The 18,857-nt window shown below is 49.1% G+C and overlaps 2 protein-coding genes across 3 annotated transcripts; both read right to left on the minus strand.

Annotated features, from left to right (window-relative positions):
• Positions 1–3,455: 3,455 nt before the first annotated feature.
• Positions 3,456–12,937, minus strand: BMI1 (BMI1 proto-oncogene, polycomb ring finger). Its single transcript, XM_065629562.1, has 10 exons — positions 12,495–12,937; positions 7,357–7,490; positions 6,850–6,946; positions 6,076–6,131; positions 5,904–5,954; positions 5,534–5,642; positions 5,398–5,443; positions 4,752–4,850; positions 4,222–4,302; positions 3,456–4,136 (listed from the first exon to the last, which is right to left on the minus strand). Exons 2-10 carry the CDS (start codon positions 7,466–7,468, stop codon positions 3,807–3,809), a joined length of 981 nt encoding a protein of 326 aa, XP_065485634.1. The 5' UTR covers positions 7,469–7,490; positions 12,495–12,937; the 3' UTR covers positions 3,456–3,806.
• A 1,624-nt stretch (positions 12,938–14,561) lies between these two features.
• COMMD3 (COMM domain containing 3) lies at positions 14,562–18,128 on the minus strand. Of its 2 annotated transcripts, none has more exons than XM_065629563.1 (8): positions 17,986–18,128; positions 16,926–17,037; positions 16,758–16,821; positions 16,615–16,649; positions 16,230–16,290; positions 16,088–16,144; positions 15,931–15,990; positions 14,562–14,888 (listed from the first exon to the last, which is right to left on the minus strand). In XM_065629563.1, the coding sequence occupies exons 1-8, from the start codon at positions 18,116–18,118 to the stop codon at positions 14,829–14,831; spliced, it is 582 nt and encodes a 193-aa protein (XP_065485635.1). In that variant the 5' UTR covers positions 18,119–18,128; the 3' UTR covers positions 14,562–14,828. The 2 variants fall into 2 exon arrangements, with proteins under 2 accessions (XP_065485635.1, XP_065485637.1); XM_065629565.1 differs by lacking the exon at positions 14,562–14,888 and adding an exon at positions 15,407–15,596.
• Positions 18,129–18,857: the final 729 nt, after the last annotated feature.

Genomic DNA, 18,857 nt, shown 5'->3' on the forward strand with positions numbered 1-18,857 from the left:
TGAGAGATGAACAGTCCAGGAGTGATGTTTGGACAGCAGAAGCACAGCTCTGTGCCACCGGGGTGAAGGGACGGGCGGTCCGGGGCTGCGGAGAAGAAGAAGAGGTGCAGGGATGGCGGAGTTGGAAGGGGGGAGACTTCGCCCCGGTACCGTCCCCGGTAGGTCTCGCTTTGGCTGCACTTTGATAATCCCCAGCGAAACGAGAGAATCCTTAGGCAGCGGTACGGCGGGGGAAGTGACAGGCGGTACGTCCTCGGCAGCAGTGAAGGATAAAGGACCAGCTTCAGCTGGAAGGACGCCTGCCGCTTGCTTTGCCGCCGCCTTCGCGTTTCAGTGTTCTCCTTCGTTATCAGAGAATCGGAGGACGCCGACTTTGAGTGGAGCTCCCCGCAGCTCGCTCCGGTGCTCCCCGGGTCCCCGGCGCCGCGGCGGGAACCGCCTTGCGCTCCCCTCCACTACCCACGGGACGGGACCGATTTTCGGGAGTTCCGCCGCCGGCATCGGCCTGCTGAAAGGCGTCGGCGCAGGTTGTTTTGAGCAATGCTGGAGGACAAGTAGCTCGGCTCAGCGATCTGGTCATGCTCCTTCCTCTCTTTCTGTACATTTCTGCATTCCTTTTCCCTGTTTCTGCTTGTCTTCTCCAGAAGCTTGTGGAGCATTTCATGCTCCCTTCCCCTTGCTCTCGCCGGGGCTGGATCGTTACTGCCTGTCCCCCACTCCGGCCGGGCACAAAAGCGCTGCTTGGAGCTGCAGGCAGCTGAACCAGGGCGGAAAATCTGGTCGGACGGACAGAAAAACATCATTTTCCAGTGGGCGCAGACCGTCCCTGCCTCCGGTTTTGATCCGGTTGCTTGTTGAGCAAGCTCAGAAAAATGCAGCAGACTTTGGCTTTACCCCTCGATCTACATAGACGCAACGTCGGATAATGAAAAGTTTCTTCTTACGTATACTGAGCTGAGATTTCTTTCCAAGTAGGGAGAATTTCCGTACATTTCCAAGGAAACCCATTCGCTATTGTAGCTGCAAAGAGAAATATCATGAAACCGGGGAGGCTGACACAGCAGCTTCTCAAGTAGAAGACCAAGATACTATCTCTGACCGTCCTCCCAGTTGTGCTTAGCAATATATACGCGTCCCAGTGCCATCTGCCCAGCAGCAAACCAGAAGTTTCAGATAGCAGGACAAATATCCTCGGCGGCTTCTGCATCTCGGCGAGAGAGCTACTGAAAACGTTTGTTCTTTTTCGGACGGGAGATGTCAAATGGGGAGATGTCGAAAATGTAAGAGCTTCATAAACCTCGAAGGGAATTATCCAACTCCTGTTTCATTGCTTTATGCTTCACAAGCACTCTACAAACACCGAGAGTAGTTCCGTTTTGATGCTAAGTTTTGTCATTATCAGCTACTTCCAGTATAAATAAGCGCAATTTGATCACTGCTAACGTACAACCCTCTGCTGCAGGTTGAGGGCTGGTCTTTGGGTGAATTAATTCAGCCATTACGGTGTGATTAACTCATATAGTTGAGGGAATCGAGCCAAGATAGACACTCGGTCGCATGGAGAGCTATCTATACATTAAAACGTGTTTGTTTCCCGTGAGACTTTAGAAAGTAATCCAGAGCTGCACAGGCGGAACCTGGCACTCACCACCACAAAAATTCTGTTTTTCCTTTCCTATCCAGTGCAGTTTAACAGTGGGTAAGTTGGAACAGACAGGAGGTAAAACCTGTGGCTGACTGGGATGTGAGAATACACCATTTGCTTATTTTCAGTAATAATTCGGGGTCAAATAAAGACAGCAAATGTTTTCAAGGTAGGCAACCAAACCAAATCATGGCGATTTCTAGGCTTCGTTCTTGTTACTTTAGTACTATACTGTTCTGTTCACTAAAATCTTTTGTACACCCAGAAAGACTTCCAATGGGAAAAAATGTTTGTCCTTCAACATCACATTATCAACAGAGGTCATTTGCTATTTTTCAGTGAATTATCCCTTTTATTTATTTATTTGATCAGCTATAAATGAAAGTTATTCGTGTATATAAAACTGAAGTTTTTACTGTTGAAATTGAACTGTACATGTTTACTACAGGAAAAAAATATCAACTCTTGTTTAACAAGACATTATACATCAATAAGCAATAACCTTGTGGAGGATTTGCAATCACCTGGTCTATAAAAACAAGCAGGACAAATAACAGCAATTTATATGCAAAAGTAATGATTTAATGACTATAAGCAAGACAAAGCAATAGAATTGTGCTTCTTTTGCAGACTGGAGACAATGAAATGTTTAACTACAATTTTCCCGTACAAACATGAAACAATATCCATATAGAATAAACACCCTCACAAATGTATAACTGATGGGTGATGAACACACACGAAGTTCGACCAAAGCAAAGCACAAACTGAAAAGTGTTCTGGGCTGTTCATACTTTATGGTGGAAAAGTTCCTTCTACTGAAAAAATAATACCCTTAGAAGCCTCTAATAAAATGCACCTATTTGCAGGCCATTAAAGAGGAGGCATTCTCCACAATTTATTGGAAATATTAAAGTACCTGTTAAATTTTAATGAAGTTAGTACTGTACCATACACATATATATATTAAAACAAATTTAGATAAAATGCCTTCATCCAGCAACTTGCTGGTTCCTTAAAATTTATACCAAAGAGTTTATGGCTTCTATAATGATTCCATGTGCTTTTAAAAACACAGTCCCACCGCACCAAATAATAAAAAGGTAATCAAACAGGTCATAGGCTTCCATGTCCCTTTTTCTTTTTTTCTTCACTGCATCACTTCAACGTTTGGTAAAGTAAAAATATATCACTCGGAAAAAAAAAAAGACAAAGCCAGTAAAATCCTTTTAAGATTGCCAATTGCCTCCAGGTTATCAGAGACTTGAATGTGCTTTCCCAATACTGTAGCTCTCACACGCAGTGTTTCTTGCAGTATGAGCAAAGCTCAAACAGGCGGCATCTGCAAGGGTCGAACCAGTTTAGAAATTTGACAACCATATCATGAGTGCATGAAACACAATATTTTCTTTATAGTATTTATAAATATATCATACAATACTGTTTCCTGTTATGTCATATACCAATATGGCATTGTACAATAAGCATAATGCCATCTGATTCTTACAAAAGCGAATCATTTAAACAAGTCAGTAAATAAAACGGTAATACCCGCTTTTAGGCATACAGATTGTAAAACTGAAGTTTACTTTTCTTTTGATCGGTTCTGCGCAGCAACAGAGAAGTAAAAGATGCGACATAAGAATCAAAATGGCTAATACGCAAAAATTGTTATTCACAGTGACATGGCTACATATATGCATTAATTTATGCATATTCTTTCCATTTTGTTGGATTTCAAGATGAAAAAGCACTTGCTTTCTACAGGTTCACAAAACAGCATAAGAACAATAACAATCGAAGAGAACGCAATGGAGGAGTTAGTCTGGATTAACAAACTACTTCCCAGGATTTGTATCAATTTCTGGAGACTCCCAGGTCCAGATGGTGGGGACGGAAACAACTCCGCATCACTCAGAACAGGTGAAGGTGTAACTTTTGTTTGCTTCCCAGTCCCCTGAAAACAATTTACATTTCAATCTTGCGTTTCCATTAACGTCCATCCTGAATGTCACCTAGTCCGCCTTTTATAGCCAAGTTCAGTGTCACTACAAAAGAAAGCAATTTGGACGATAGTCACATGGATTAGCATCTATAAAGCTGTAATGGCATGGAGAGATCTATATAAAGGTGGGGCAGGGGCGGTAGCCTGGTTGGCGCATCAACCAGATGAAGTGGCCGAGGAGCCATTTATCGACGTTTTCCGTGCTCTGTTGGTAAAGGAGGACTGATGGTTACTGCTGGGGCTGCTGCTGGTGCCATTCATGGTGCTGGAGATGTGGGGGAACTGGGGGTGAGGAGACTGGACCGGTGTGCTGGGGCTGGGCAAACAGGAGGAGGTGGAGGGGATGCCTCCTGCCGGGCTGCTCGCCTTGTCGCTCCCAGAGTCACTTTCCAGCTCCCCGCTGTTATTCAAGCCTTCCCTCTGGTGACTGATCTTCATCCTCTTGCAAGTAGGTCTGACCCGGTATTTCAGGGGGAGAGGCCCATTCTGCAAGGCAAAGGCAAGACCCCAGTAAGTGCCCTCCTGGGGCCATGACCCACACCTCCATGGGGGACACGCTGGCCATACTCACCCGCCTCCAGGTATAGATGTAGGCAATGTCCATGAGGGTGTAGTAGTCCTTCAGAGGTTCCTCTTCATACATGACATCGATCTGTTCAAGATACGAACCATTGCATTAAAGAGCATCCAGGCATTTACCCCTACGCATGTTTGCTCTGAGGTGAAAGTAACCCCGCTGCCATAGATACCAGAAAATTGAAAAAATGCTATACCACAAGTAGAAGGGAGTAGGGAATTCTAATGTATCTTATATATATTTAAATATGTTAAAGAGCAACTTTCTTGATACCTCGATATTTAAAGCATTAAAAAAATTACAGAGTGTTGCCAAGCTCTCTGGATAGATATTTTAAAAAATAACGTTCATAATCCCATCAAGTTATTGTATATGCCAGAAATACCTGGTAGTTACCATTTGCTGGAGTTGGCTGTAATGAGAAAATGAGTGCTAACCAGCATGAGCAGGCTTAAAATACCAAGACTGACTTTAAGAAAACAAACAAAGAAACAAACAAAAAATCACTGTTTCCCTGTAGGTACCTGGAAAGTGTTAGGTATATCCATTTTACTTCGCAGGAACTTTCTTAGATGCATCACTGTCATTGCTGCTGGGCAGCGTAAATATCTTTTGTCATTCACCTGATGGAATAGTAAAGAAAATCAGTCTACAGGGAACAAGCAATTACTCCCACCGAAGTGGTACTCTAACATTTTATGTTAATTTTTTTAAAAATGCACTTTATTAAAAGATGAATTATAATATATCAATTTCTGCTGCTTTATAGGGAACAACAGAAATAAGTGGTAAATTACAGTTCTAGAATAAGTAATAAAAATGCAACTAATTTTATATATCGAGATTTTTATATCATAGTAAAACCCTTTTTAGAATATTTATGTATTACATATTGATTTTTAAAATTAATAAATAATTTATTGCAGAATCTGACAAAAAAAATCAGATTCCACTTTAAAAGTTACACTGCAGGTATTTTTTATTTTCAAAAATTGTTTACATATACATCTGTATGAAGATATTTGACCTCTTCTGTATTTTGCGCCATGATAAGAGGTGTACTTCTTTTGTTCTAGACGCACACACTTATATATTTTTTTCAGCTACAAATCCGTCCCAAAGATGTTCGTGTGTGTTACGTTTCCTCTAGAGCAAGGGAAAGTTATTTACCTCTTCCTTTGATTTTTCTTTCTCCTTATTTCCTTTTCGTTCCAGTCTGTGAGAAGAAATGAAACAATTACAACAAATAATAAATATAGCTGCTATCAGTCAGATAAACATAAAATATTGCCATTCTGGAACTTGCCTATTCTGGTCAAAGAATTCAATGGATAAGCTTATTATCTCGTCGTCTGTTATAATTCTTTTGTCTTCGTCAGCCACTTCTCCCCTGTCTTCATTAGAGCCATTGGCAGCTGCGCAGAAATTTCCACAATAATTTACATTTTGAAATTCAAATCAGGAAGAATGGCAATTCTCAGTAACAAGAAAAAAAAATCTCCATAGTAAGATCATGAATTAAAGCTACCTAACTGTTAAAACAATAAACTTTTACTATGCTAAATTTAATTCTTAAATTCTATCACGGTAATACACAATTTGTAAGTTAAAAAGGAAACAGCAAAGCATCTAGCTCAATGCTACATTTATTAAAGTTCTGAACGAGAATCTTTTACCATCAGCCGACGGATGAGCAGCATAAAAATCCCTTCTTCTTTTCATTTCATCTAGATGGAAAAGCACATATTTTTCTTTTAGTATGTACTCTGTAACTTCTGGTATTGATACAGCACAGCAGCTCTGGTTTTGCTTTTCTGCTCTTAAGAAAAACCAAATTTAACTACTTACTTTTGAAAAGGCCTGGTACTAGCTTGTATACAATATCTTGGAGAGTTTTATCTGACCTGAAAAAAGAACAACCCCAAAACATAAAATTAAGCCGATGAAGCAGTATTTTAATCTAAGCTGCAGCTCCTCATTTATAATCTTTCACAACAATGAGGCATCTTCTACAAAGTGGGAGGCTAGTCATAAAAAGTTAACTTACAAGACCATGTAATCAAACTACCACTGCTCTTAAATACTGCTATAAACCAAAACTCATCTGTGCCACTACAACTCAAAAATAATTCTCCCGAACTGAAGGAAGGCCTTAAAAACTACACCTTCCCTAGAAAACTGAGAGACCAAAAAAAAAAAAAAATTCTGAAAGGAGAGACATGCTTTGAAGGTTTTTGCCTTTTAGCCTGGAAAGTTTCAGCAGGAGTTTTCATCATTAGAAGCTATGGCTGGAGTGAAGCATGTCTGGGAGAAATAGAAAGTCGAGGTAAAAACTGTCGGGATGGTACATGAGAATGGGAGAGAGGGAAGAGGCAGCATCAAAGGTTGTCATATGCAAAAAAAGACCAACAAAAACTTTCTGTCTTACATCCAGAGAAATCTTCAATTTCAATCAATGACAAAACTCCAAAGACAGAGCACACACATAAGTTAGCTTGTAAACTGACAAGTCCTTTCACATTTAAATCACAGATGAAGAGATAACATCTACACGACTGCTGCTGGTCTCCCCATATAAAGTAAAATAGGAGATGGAGAGTGCGCATTGCTTCTTTCTCCTACCTTATATTCAAAAGCGGCCGAGTTTTGTGAACTTGGACATCACAGATAGGACAATACTTGCTGGTCTCCAAGTAACGCACGATACAGGTCTTACAGACTGTAAGTCAAACACGAAAGTCTTTTAGTGATGGTCGTAGGTGACCGTCAGATATGCATAGATAGAGGTGCGATTTTCTAAACTATGCAAGCTACAGCAAATCGTCCATTGTCAGCATTGCGCTGCTTAAGCTAAACAAATACCCAAATAAGCTGCAATTACCATGAAAAGGAGACGCTTAGAGTACATATATTATTACTTTAACAAAGACCGTAGGGCAGTCGCCAGAAAAACTGCACCGCGGCCGGGGCACCTATTTCCCAGCCCGTCGGGGAGGCGGAGGGACGGCGGTCCCGAGCACCTCCGGGGATTTGGGCTTGGGGAGAGGTTTTTTTGTGTGTGTGTTCCCGGGATGTCGGGAAAGGTGGGAAGCGGCGGGGGAAGATCGCGGAGAGCCCGACAGTACTTACAGGAGTGGAGGCACTCTATGATGGTTGTTGCATCAATGAAGTACCCGCCGCAGAGCACGCACATGAGATGGGGGTTTAGCTCGGTTATTTTGATTCTGGTTGTTCGGTGCATTTTGGCGTGGCGAGGGGCGGCTCTGAAAGACACACACACACCCACACAGGACCGATCAGCGGGGACGAGCGCGGCGGCGGCGTCCCAGGTGCCGAGATCCAGCGCGTCCCCTTCCCCCGTGCAGTCGCATCCCCCGGCGCAGGGGAAGATAAAGCGCGGACGGCGGCGGCGCGGGGCCGGGCGGCGGGCGAGGGCCGGTCCCGGGGCTGGAGGGGCGGCCCCGCACCGCCCCGGGCGCAGCCCCGCGGAGGCGCGGTCGCTCCGCGGCACCCACCGCGCCGCTCCCCGGCGGGCACGGACTCTCCCTGCGGCGCGGCGGGGCACCGGGCGGCTCGGGCTCCCCGGGCGGCTCGGCGGCGATGCGGAGGGGAGCTCCGGGGGGGGACGGCCAGGCACCGGGCTGCTGGCGAGCAGCACAAAGGGGAACCAGCGCCTCCCGGTGCGGCTGCCTTGGCATTTCCGGAGAGCGGGGAGGGGCGGCGGGGGGAGGGACGGGGGGGGACACGCACCTCGGAGCGGGGCCGGGCACCAGGGCGGCGGGGCCGGCCCGCCAGGGGGGTCCGGGCGGCTGCCGCTGCTGCTCGGTGCCGATCCGGATCTGCTCCGCTCTCCGAGGGGGTTGCTATAGCAACTTACACTTACACTTGGCATCCTGCCACCGCTGGGAACACACGAGAGCCGGGCGGGGGGGCGGCCGGGGGCCGGGCCGAGCCGAGCCGGGCCAGGGGGTGGGACTCGGGGCCCGGGGGCTGGCGGAGGGGGTGGAGGAGCCCGTGGGGGTCTGGGAGCCCGCTTGCGAAGGGAGGAGAAGAGCGGGGAGGGGTAGAGCGGGAGGAGGGGGGGGCGGCCCGGGCGGGGTCGGGGTGCCGCAGCCCGCAGGGTTGCCGGGGCGCGGTGCGGGGCAGCCCGGGCGGCGGAGGCGGCTCCGGGCGCGGAGCTGAGCCGGGCTTTGGGGTCTCAGCCCGGCGGAGCCGAGCGCCAGAGGCTCCTCCCGAGCCTCGGCCATTTCGGATCCTCTCAGGGGCCTCTCTCCACGTCGACTCGGTGCGAGGAGCTGGTCTGAGATCGCTCCTCTCCCCCTCCGCTCACTCCCTCCGCCGAGCCGCGCTCCCGGGGACCGAGCCCCCCACACCGCCGGCGGGGTGCAGAGCCCCGGCTCCCGCTCCGCGCTGCCGGCATCCCCTCTCCCCCCTTCTCCTGTTTCCTCCCTTCTCTCCATCCTTCCTTTCTCCCCCCCGCCTCTTTTTCTCTTTCTTTCCTTCCCACCCTCTTTTGACTCTCGTTTGAAAAGCCTCCCGCGGACGAAGCGAGCGCGGTGCAAAGTTTTTCAAGAGGTGGAAAGAGATTTGCAACACCAGAGTAAGGTGCCTGGACGGGAGAAAGCAAGTCTCGGGATCCTTAAACAAACCCCCTTTTCAGTAATAAAGCCTACCGAAGGGGAGAAAAAAGCCCAAACCGACTTTGAACGGTACATTAGTGACAACATGCGAAGGACCATGTGACCAGATCATTCCTAAAGCTAAATCAACACCTTGTCAACACAACGCAGCGACAAGAGTGAAAAACAAATGTCATTTTCACAGTCTGAAACCCATAAACCCCCATCGGATGCACTGGCACCAACGTTAGATGCACACATGCTATTTAAAATGAGAGGGAATAAGAGGTAAGGGGGGAATTACACTAGGAGAAAAAAACCTGTCAGCCACGTCAATTACAGACTAAATTATTTTATGCCAGCCAGATCCTGAAAAATGTAATGTAACAACGTTACTCCAATGCAAGCTACTCATTTTCCCATGTCAGTGCTCCCAGCGCACCAGCTCCTGCCCTTAGTCCCCACTCTTGCCGAGGCAGAGCTTGCGAGCCACCTCTCACTGCAGCACCGTGCGAGCTGGAGAAGTCTCAAGACACGAGATTCTCCCCAGTCACTCGCAAACTTCGATGTTAGAGCAGCGAGAAAGAAAAAAAGAAAGAAAAGAAAGAAAAAAAAGGACAGCACACCAAGCTTTCTAAAAGTTTTGCATTTCGGCCAAACTGGCCAGGACAGGGGTACAATATTGCCCAAGAAGTGTGTGCACAGCGCCAAGGAACGACCCCAGACAGGAAACTTCTCTTGCTGCTGCAGGAGAATCCTCGAGTGAGCAGCAGATGCCCCCCACCCCCCAGCATCAAACCGCAGCCGAGCACCATACAGAAAAGCGAAGTGTAAGAAGCATCAAGCCAGACCAGGTCCCCAAATCTGTTCCTACCCCTGTGCGAGAAAGCAAGACACCCGCTGCGTTGTACTACGGTTTAAATGTCGCTTCCAGGGTCCCTGATCCTCTGCTTCTTACTTTTAAACTGATACCGAGGGTTTGCTTTTTCCAGAAAAAGCAGAGCCCGGGCTTGTGCACTCCTCTCTGAAGAGTCCAGTGCCCTGAAGCCGGCGACTCTGAGGTCCCTTTAGGTACTTAAACATGGGCAGGCTGCCTTCACGGTTCTGTGTTTTATTTGTTCAAGTCACTATCTTATAATTCATAAAAATCTGAACCAAAAAACCCAGCAGTGACCGAGGTCAGGCAAGTCGGCTGACCGAGAATTCCTCCCCAGCCCTGCCAGACTGGGACAAACCTTTCAAGACATTAACGCGTTTATTTCACGCAGGCGTAGCCCCTTCCTAAATGGAGGGGGATTAAATTCAACCGTGAAACCTGTTTTGTCGAAGCAACCCCTAAACGCGGATTATTTATTGCCCAAAGTTAGCACATTTTCAACGTGTTATGAGCTATCTTTGAAATCAGTTATTTTTTCCAGCTAGCTGAACCTGGCGCCTAACTTCTCCCCCCAAAAACACCCGGGCAGGCACACGCACACGCGTGTCTGTGCCTGCGACTACCTAACACGAACGCAGCACATTTTACTGCAGCAGCCTGAGCTTAATATTTTGGTACGAGGGAAACTTTTTCAGATTTTTTTTTCCTGCTCGTACTGATAGCACAGCGAATAGCAACCTTCACGCAGGCAATACCAACAGGCTCTTAACCAGGACAATATATATTTACACATTGGCACACAGAATAACCAAACGTAAAATACACGAAGATAATACTCGCTAGAAGTAAACAATGCCAGCCGACTGATTATTTAGAGGCCTTAAACAGGTTATGTCAAAATGAAGAAAAACAGAAATGTAATCTCCCAAGAATGAGCCACATTATTAAAAATCTATAAAGGCAATGATCTATCAAACCTTGCTCGACAGGTCTCCAACAGAAAATACACACATAAAAAATAGAAGCATCGCTCGGGTAGGTTTGTGTACTTTGCACCCATCTCCTCTCAGAAAACTCTCTCATCAGGAATAAAGAAGCCGTCATTCTACATCTTCACCATTATCAGTCAGAACCACTTTTACTACCGAGCCTGTTATTACTCTTTCGCTTAAAAATGGCCACATATGTTTTAAAGGAGGGACGGGGCTTCTTTCCGAGGGGGCACACGGAGCTCAAATATCTCTGCCCAGCTCGCTGCAGCGAGGAAAGACCTGAATATTGGCAACAGAGTGCAAAAGGACCCCAATCCCTTAAATCGCCTCCCTGGAACGAGATAAAGGACACGATCCGGCTACTTTAAAAAATCCACTAAAATGTTAATTTTGTACTACCTAAGTGACCAGGTAGGTCAAGCCTCCGTGTCTCTGGCAAACTGCAACACAAGTCTCAGTTTCCAGGACGCACTGCAGAGTCACTCAAAAGTTTTACTGGACTGTACTTCCAGAATCTCCCTGGTACTTGGGACAGTCCCATAAAAGAAATTGCTCTGACCACTACAGACGACGCAAAAAATCTTTTAAACGCCAAGCTTGCCAATGGGCACATGCACCCAGGTTTTTCTCAACTTTTCTGGAGACTGGAGGAGTGAATCAAAGTTTCTAGAGGCTGAAAAGTGACTATCTCACTTTTACAGAAATGCCATTTTTCTGCTTATTTTTACCTGATTATTTGCAAACATTTATAGTAAACACAGAGAAATATCCCGCACTGTATATTGCCAAGGCCACACAATCACAAAAACATACACCAGCAACTTTCCAGTGCTGCCCATCAGCAGCACGAGGAGCCCACTCGTGACATCTTTAAGATCTGACAAAGGAAATAATGTAAATTTACTCTTCCCGGGCTCGGGAGAAAAGAGAAAAAAAAAAAAAAGACAGAGAAAAGAAATTCAAAAACCGCCCTGCGTCCCACAGACACATCACCTTTGCTCCAAAGACTGCAGCAAACCGCACGCCCCAGCTCCCCAAGATCGCAGCCAGAATGCTATCTTTACCCCCCAAAAAAGTTATTTCTCGGTGCTGGCCACCCCTTTCCTCTCCCAGCAGGCACAAACCCCCGAACTTCAGCATTTAGACCAGAAATGTAAGAGGAGGCATTGGAAACAACTGGGAACCGCCATCTTACAACCCATCCAATTTCACACAAGTACTTGTCCAACTTAAGTTAATAACATTTTCTGCTGGGTGCCCCGACGCCTAACAACCCCTCCAAGAGGATCGCTACCCCCCACTGGCTCTATCTCTATAAAATGGGTGCGCTATCTGACATTTTAACCTCCCCCAGACACATTTATTTCGGGGAGAGCTGAAATCACTTGACCCAGGCAGCTCCAGATTTCACGAACGTCCCTGTTTAATCAAAATCTGCCTTTAAACAAAGGGCGCTCAGGCCGGGCTGGCAGCAGGGTCTGGAAATATAAATATTCTCCTCGGGGGCCATGTGCACAAAAAGGTTTTAGGGGGCGTCTAGAGAAAGAAAGGAACTAAAATTTGCTAATGTGGGTGCGTAACGCGAGCGAGTGCACAGGCTGCTGCTGCGTGTCTATATGTGCGTGTGTGTGGCTGGAGCAGCCTGTCAGCGCTTTTCCCATACGGAGAGCTCGGGGGACACCTAGGCTCCCCTTTGCAGCCCCCAAACCGGCCGAAAACCGCCGCCGAGCCCCCTTCGCCCCCCGCCCTTGGTAGGGCGACACCTCGCTTCATACGTACCCGGAAAACGGAGCCGGTGGGCGATGATCGGAGCGGCCAAAAAAGACAATGAAAGTTAAAAGTCGTTCAGCAGAAAATGAATGTGAGCCAAGCGGCCATCTTGAAATGAACTGCAGACGCTGTCAATTGCAATAAGCTTATTGCCGCCGCCGCCGCTGCGCTCCGCTCATTTTAGTTACAAAACACCCGGGTTTTCTCCTCTCGTCCACCGGCCCTTCTCGCTCCCTCGCTCTCCCTCCGAGTTCGCCGCCCGGGCGGCTCAGGCGCTGGGAGCGCAAAGTCTCCCCGGTCCGGATGGGTCCTCTCTCCACCAGCCCATTGTCTCTCCCTCTGCCCCCCGCTCCGCCTCGCGGCCTCGCTCGCGTTCCTTTTTTATTATTATTATTATTACGAGTATTATTGTTGTTGTTATTTCATAGTTGGTGGCGGGGACCCGGGGAGGGAAGGAGGGCGGGCGGGCGGGCGGGAGGAGGGCGGAGGAGGGAAGAATGCAACGCTGAAGGCACACAGTGGAAACTGACACCGTCCCCAAAATGGCTCGGAGTTCGCCCGCCCCGCCAGCGTCACGTGGGGCGCCTCATTCCTTAAGGGCGGCCTGGGAATTAGCGGCGCTGCCGCCGGGGCCCGGCAGCCTCCCCGTGACCCAATCCCGCAACCCGGCCGCCTCCTCCCCCTCCGCCCCCGCCTCCCCCCCACGCTCCCCTCCCCCGCCCGCCGCCCCCTCCCCTCTTTCTCTCCCTCCCCTCCCCCCGGCCCTGCACGCGCTCGCCCGCGCGCCGCCGATGCCTCCTTTTCCTCGCCGCGCCGCCCGCCCGCCCCGACCCCCGGCCCCGCTCCGCGGCTCCCGCCCGCAGGAGCCCGATCCCTCCTCCCCTCCCTCCGCCCGCGCCGCCGCTCCCGTTCAGCCCCTCCGCTCCCCACTTTCCGCCCGCGCCCTCGCCGCCCCGGCTCCCCTCCGCGCCCCCCCCCCCCGCCCGGCCCCCGTCCCGAGCAACGCCTGCCTCCCCCCGCCCGCCCCCGACCATCCCCCGACGTGCGTCCCCCGCCCTGCCCGTCCACCCTCCCCACGGCACACCCCCCCCCCCCCCGCATACCCGCCGGCCCCACACGCCGCCCGTCCCTCGCAGTCCTCGCCTCCGTCCGCGCACTTGTTGCGCGCTCCCACCCGCGGCCGCCCCGTCCCGCCACGAAGCGAACCCCGCGGGGGACCACGCTGCGGCCTCGCGCCCCCGCCACCTCGTGCTCGCTGCCCTCCGCCCGCACGCGGCCGCAGCACGCGCCCCTCGCCCCGCTCGGGGCTGCGCGGCGCCGCCGGCGTCGGGGCGACACGTCCCCTCGGGGGCCGCCGCTCTGGGCGGGAAAGCGGCGGCGCGGCCCCCGAGCGGCGGCGGGAGCGGGCGTCACGGACACCCGCGGTGTCCCCCGCCCCGCGAGGGGGACGAGGGGCGCCGGGCGCTGTCGCCGCGGTCGGAGGGAGGGAAGCGGGGAAACCCTCGCGGGCGCTCACCGCCGCCGAGGAGAAGACGCCGCCCGCAGCCCGGGCGCGGAGGAGTGGGGAGGGAAGAGCGCGGCTCCGCGCCGGGCGCCGCGGCGACGGCCCGTCCGCCGCCGCGCTGCCACCGCAGGGCTGCTCTCCCCCGCCGGCAGGTGCGGACGGGCTCCGCGGCGGCCACCGGAGCCGGGGCGGCCCCGGTGGAACGGGAGAGCAGCGGCCCCGCCGCCGGGCGCGGAGCGGCAGCGCGAAGGGGGAGACGCCGTCGAGCCGGAGGCGACATCAGGCTCCGCTCAGCCCCGCGGACTCCCGGCTCCATAAAATGCCATTGAAGTCCTCCTCGCCTCCCGCGCCGGGGACCGACCTTTACTCTTACAGAAGATGTAAGATCAGTTGGAGGGAAATAACAAAGCGCGGTGGGCAATTTAACAAACGTGCCGTAGCCGCGACACCGGAGGAAGGGATTTTCGCCTCATCGAGCTAATCTAAAATTCAGCATCTTACTTTCAGGTACAGCTAATTCACCCGTAGAAATTGCAGAACAGGAGCGAATAAACTTTATTAGATCCCAAAGAAAAATAATCAGTGACAATTCTAAAAATACACAAAATATAATAGAAGGAATGCTTGGAAGTCATGACAGTTAAGCAAATATTTAACAAGTTCATTTAAAAAAAATGACATGAGCAAGGAATACCAAGTGCAGTCATAAAAATCAGTTATTTCACTTAATTCGCATCCAAGGACTTAAAAAAAATTTGCATAAAGAGATGAAAGACATTTGTCATTTAGAAGACACTCAGGAATGAGAGTCCTTCAGCTCAGCAGGCTGACACCTTCAATCACAACTGAGTCGCTCTCTCTAGACTTTTTGCAGCATCTTTTAGTTTTCCAACTAAATCCTAAGAGATGAAATACTGTCTTAGAATAAACATATTTTGTAAAAGGTCAGCTAGAGGCATATAATATTTTTTTATGCAGAGAGACAGGGGAAACTGGCACCTTATACCGCAAAGAAATTTTGCAATTGATGAACAATGCCAGCAAAGTAATTAAAGAGCTTCCCATTTTACAACATAGTAAGAAAAGTAGGAACTGAAGAAAAACACCTTTTAACATATATTATCTACTAAAATAGATCACTATTCTCAACACATAGATTTTATTGGTATTGTTACGATGGCCAAAGTAGTACTGTATACCTTTCTAAATACTGAAAATATTTTGAGTGCAATTTCATATTAGGACCATTCTCCACCCAAAGCAGGTCAGATTTAACTAAGTCAGCAAACAGATTTAAAACGCTCATTAGTATGAAAAGGGCAACTTTTGTGACATACATTAAAAAGGCGAGTTGAAAACCTGAAGTGTTAATATCTTGCTTTTTTCCTCCCCCCAGCCCCTCTTCCCAATCCTCCACAGTTTGGTCACTTCCAAGCACTACAATACCTCTATTGTTCAGTTACACATTTAAATCGCTAAACAAAGATCAATGTTTGTTTCAGAACATTTCTTACATGTCACTAACACCACTGAAGAGTCCTCGGTTCATTCTTTGTTTTTAATCATGACAAGTTTAAATCATTGAACCAGCTTCTTTAATCATTTCTCTAAAGCACGGAAAATCAGAGCTTCAGAAAAATGATGTATTTCCTCACATATATACACACATATATATTTTACAGTTATGAAAACACAATATATTTATGCACTTCTGTAAAACACTCCCCAAGCAACTAAAATCAGTTACTTTGCAACTTTATTTGAGAAGACAGGAAAACCACTTGGATGATTTTTGAAGATGTTTCTCCCCTACTCCCCAAGTCCTGCTTTTTTTTTGGTATAATAGCAATATATTATTTCATTTTGATTGACAAGTTGTTAAAAACATTTACATCCACAACTGGATCCCAGCATAGAAATACTGATGAAGGAAAAAAGTACCTGTAATTGTTCCATCGTGCAACTAAAACTAACATCTGGGTGTGATCCTGAATCACTGTTCTGAAAAAAAAAAACAACCAAACAACAATGCCTGTTTTATTTAAAAAAATATTGTGAAATTGCATTTTTTCCTCTGAGGGTGCTGGGAGTACAGTACCTCTACATTTAAGGTCACCAAGTAGGAAGGCTGGTAAGTTTTATGAAGTTGATTGCTCTAAATTAAAAACAAAGAGCATAGAAAAAGTCAGGTCTCAGCACTGAAACAGACTAAAGAAAACACCTTGATGTGTTAAAATTACCTTGATCTGATATTCCAAGCGCCAAGACACATCAGTTATATGGAGAGGAGATCTGCCTATGCTGAAAGACACAACAGTTACAAGTTCCCTGCACTAAAAGAAAACATCACTTTCTAAAGTGTCCATCAAAAAAGAACTTTTTCATGCTCCTTGTAATGCTTCTAGACAAAATGTTCATTCAAAATGTTTATTAAGAGTAAAGTTCTGGAAGGAGGAAGAAAAGTTTCAACAGCTATTTTTTAAAGTTTGTTAAAAATATACTTTTTTTTTTTTTTTAATGGAACGATATTTCTTTAATGACCTAAAGTATGCATAGGTGTTTTCCAGGACAGATTCAAAGTAGCTGTAATTGAAACTACATATCTGTGCTGACTGATTGACCTACCTTCCCAACAGGATTTCCAATGCATCCTTGTTTTTCTGGAGGAAAAAAAAAAAAAAAAGAAGAAAATAAAAGAAAAAAAAGCTAGATTCAGTAAATCCCTAAGAGGAAAGAAAACACAAATATGTTAAAATTGAGTTAAAAACCTGATATTCGGTGCAAAATTGTTCTATTCTCTCTTTATCCAGTTTACAGTCTTCTAGACACGTGCTACAGGAAAAAAGAATTTATTAGTTTTCTGTCAACATTAACTCAGCAGCACAGTTGAAAGTAACAGCCGCTAGAGAAACGGAGTAGCTTCAAAGTATTAGTACCTTATAGCTGACATGTCGGCTTTCTGCTTTCCTGCCTCCAGAATACATGTTGCAGCCGCAGCATGGCAATGTTTTAATACCGTAGGGTCAATATCTTTCAGGTCTGGATCGTCTAAAATAAATGAATTACTGATGACACACTTATATGCCAAATCCCAGCACGCGGTGCCAAGAGCTGCTGCTCGCCCTCTGAACAATGTCTTTCCCACAAATACTTCAAAATGAAACACATTTGGTGTTTGAGAGGGAAAGGACGAGGCAAGCAGGCAAGGTGTGAGGAGGAGGAGAGGGGCTGAAGCCCTGGCTGCTGCAAGCCGTACCAGGAGGGGCTGCCCGGCGTCGCACGCCCCGCCGCCTCTCCACCGCCTGCCCGTTGAACAAAAAAAAAAAAAAAAAAAAAAAAAGAAAGAAAAAAAAAAAGAAAAAAAAGGAAAAAAAAAAAGAAAAAGGAAAACCTCAATTTCCTCTCCAAGCGCCGTCCGCGCTTCCCAGCAGCCTGTCGCCAAGGGCGAGGAGCGGAGCCGGAGCCCCCCGGCCAGGCGGGGGACCGGGGCTGCCCGGCCGGCACCGGCGGCTCTCTCCGCGCCCGGAGGCGGCGGCGGCGTCATTAATAACACAAAATTAATTACGAGGCCGTGCAGCTTCACGCCGGGGTTGCCGTAGGACGCGTCCACGCGCGAAAAAACCCCCCACGATCGCAGCGGAGCGGCCGAGGAAAACCGTCTCCTTGCCCTGCCACGGGGACACGAACGCGCGGGGGACCCCGTCCCGCGCCTCCCCCCTCCCCATTTCCGACCGCTGCAGCTCTAGCGGAGCGGCGCGCGCTAGAGATGACACCCCGCGCAGCGGGACGCGGGAGCCGTCCACGGGTGGGAGCCGCCCTGTGTGTGTGGACGCCGGCCACTGCAGCACGGACACGCGTGTGTACATACGCGGACACGCGCGTGGCGACGCCGGAGGAAGGCGCGCGGCGCCCGCTTGCGCGCTCCGCGGAGCAGCGCGGCCCGCACCGCACCGCGCTCCGCTCCCCTCCCCCGCGCCGCGCCTCCCCACGCCTCACCCAGCCCGGCACGGGGGTGCTCCAGGAGGCTGCGGAACGCGGCGCGGAGCAGCGCGGCGTACGGCCGGCGGGGGAAGCGGCGGGGGTCGCCCAGCAGCCGCCACCCGCCCTGCGCGTACGGCGACAGCTCCATTGTGGGCGCCGTGACCTTCGACACGCGCCCACGTGACGCGCGCGCAGCTGATCGCCGCGGCGGGGCGGGGCGGGGCCGCCCGCGGGGCGGGGGGAGCGGCGGGAGGAGCTGCGCGGCCGCGGAGCGCGCGGAGAGCGGCACCTCCCCCGCCCCGCCCCCCGGGCCGTCCTGCCCACGCGTGTCTTGCGCGCGGGGCGGGGGGCGCGTCGCCCGTCGGCCCTGGGGGCTTGAAGCGGGAGGCGATGCTGTTTCTGGGCGAATCGGGGGGGGATGCGGCGCCTGGCGCGGCGAGGGTTTATTGCCTGCATCTCATTTAGTCCTCAACTGCCTATATCAAACCACCTTTTTTTTTTTTTTTTCCCAATGGCTGAAATGCGAGCTTAGAATAAAAAATTTGTCACAAAGATTGACGTAGCATTTTGGTAACGGCATTGCACATTTTGACATACATAAAATAGTGACAGACAATGCAGCCTTGACCGGCGATTTAGTAAACATGTATGAATGATGTCTAAAAACATCTCTGTGCTAAACTCATAAATTCCTAACGTGAACTGTTAACCTATTGCATTACCCTTTTTTTTACATTTTGAAACATTGACATAGTCCTCAAAAAATCTTAATATTTTGCAAGTAAACAATGAAATGGCGTGTGCTTGTATCTCAGCTAAGGACCAAATTAGGACTGATCTAATCAAACATGGGTAAAGGCCTTACAATGTCACATGAGTTATGATAT

The sequence above is a fragment of the Caloenas nicobarica genome, chromosome 2 (genome assembly GCF_036013445.1).
Source record: "Caloenas nicobarica isolate bCalNic1 chromosome 2, bCalNic1.hap1, whole genome shotgun sequence".
NCBI classification, from domain to species: domain Eukaryota; kingdom Metazoa; phylum Chordata; class Aves; order Columbiformes; family Columbidae; genus Caloenas; species Caloenas nicobarica.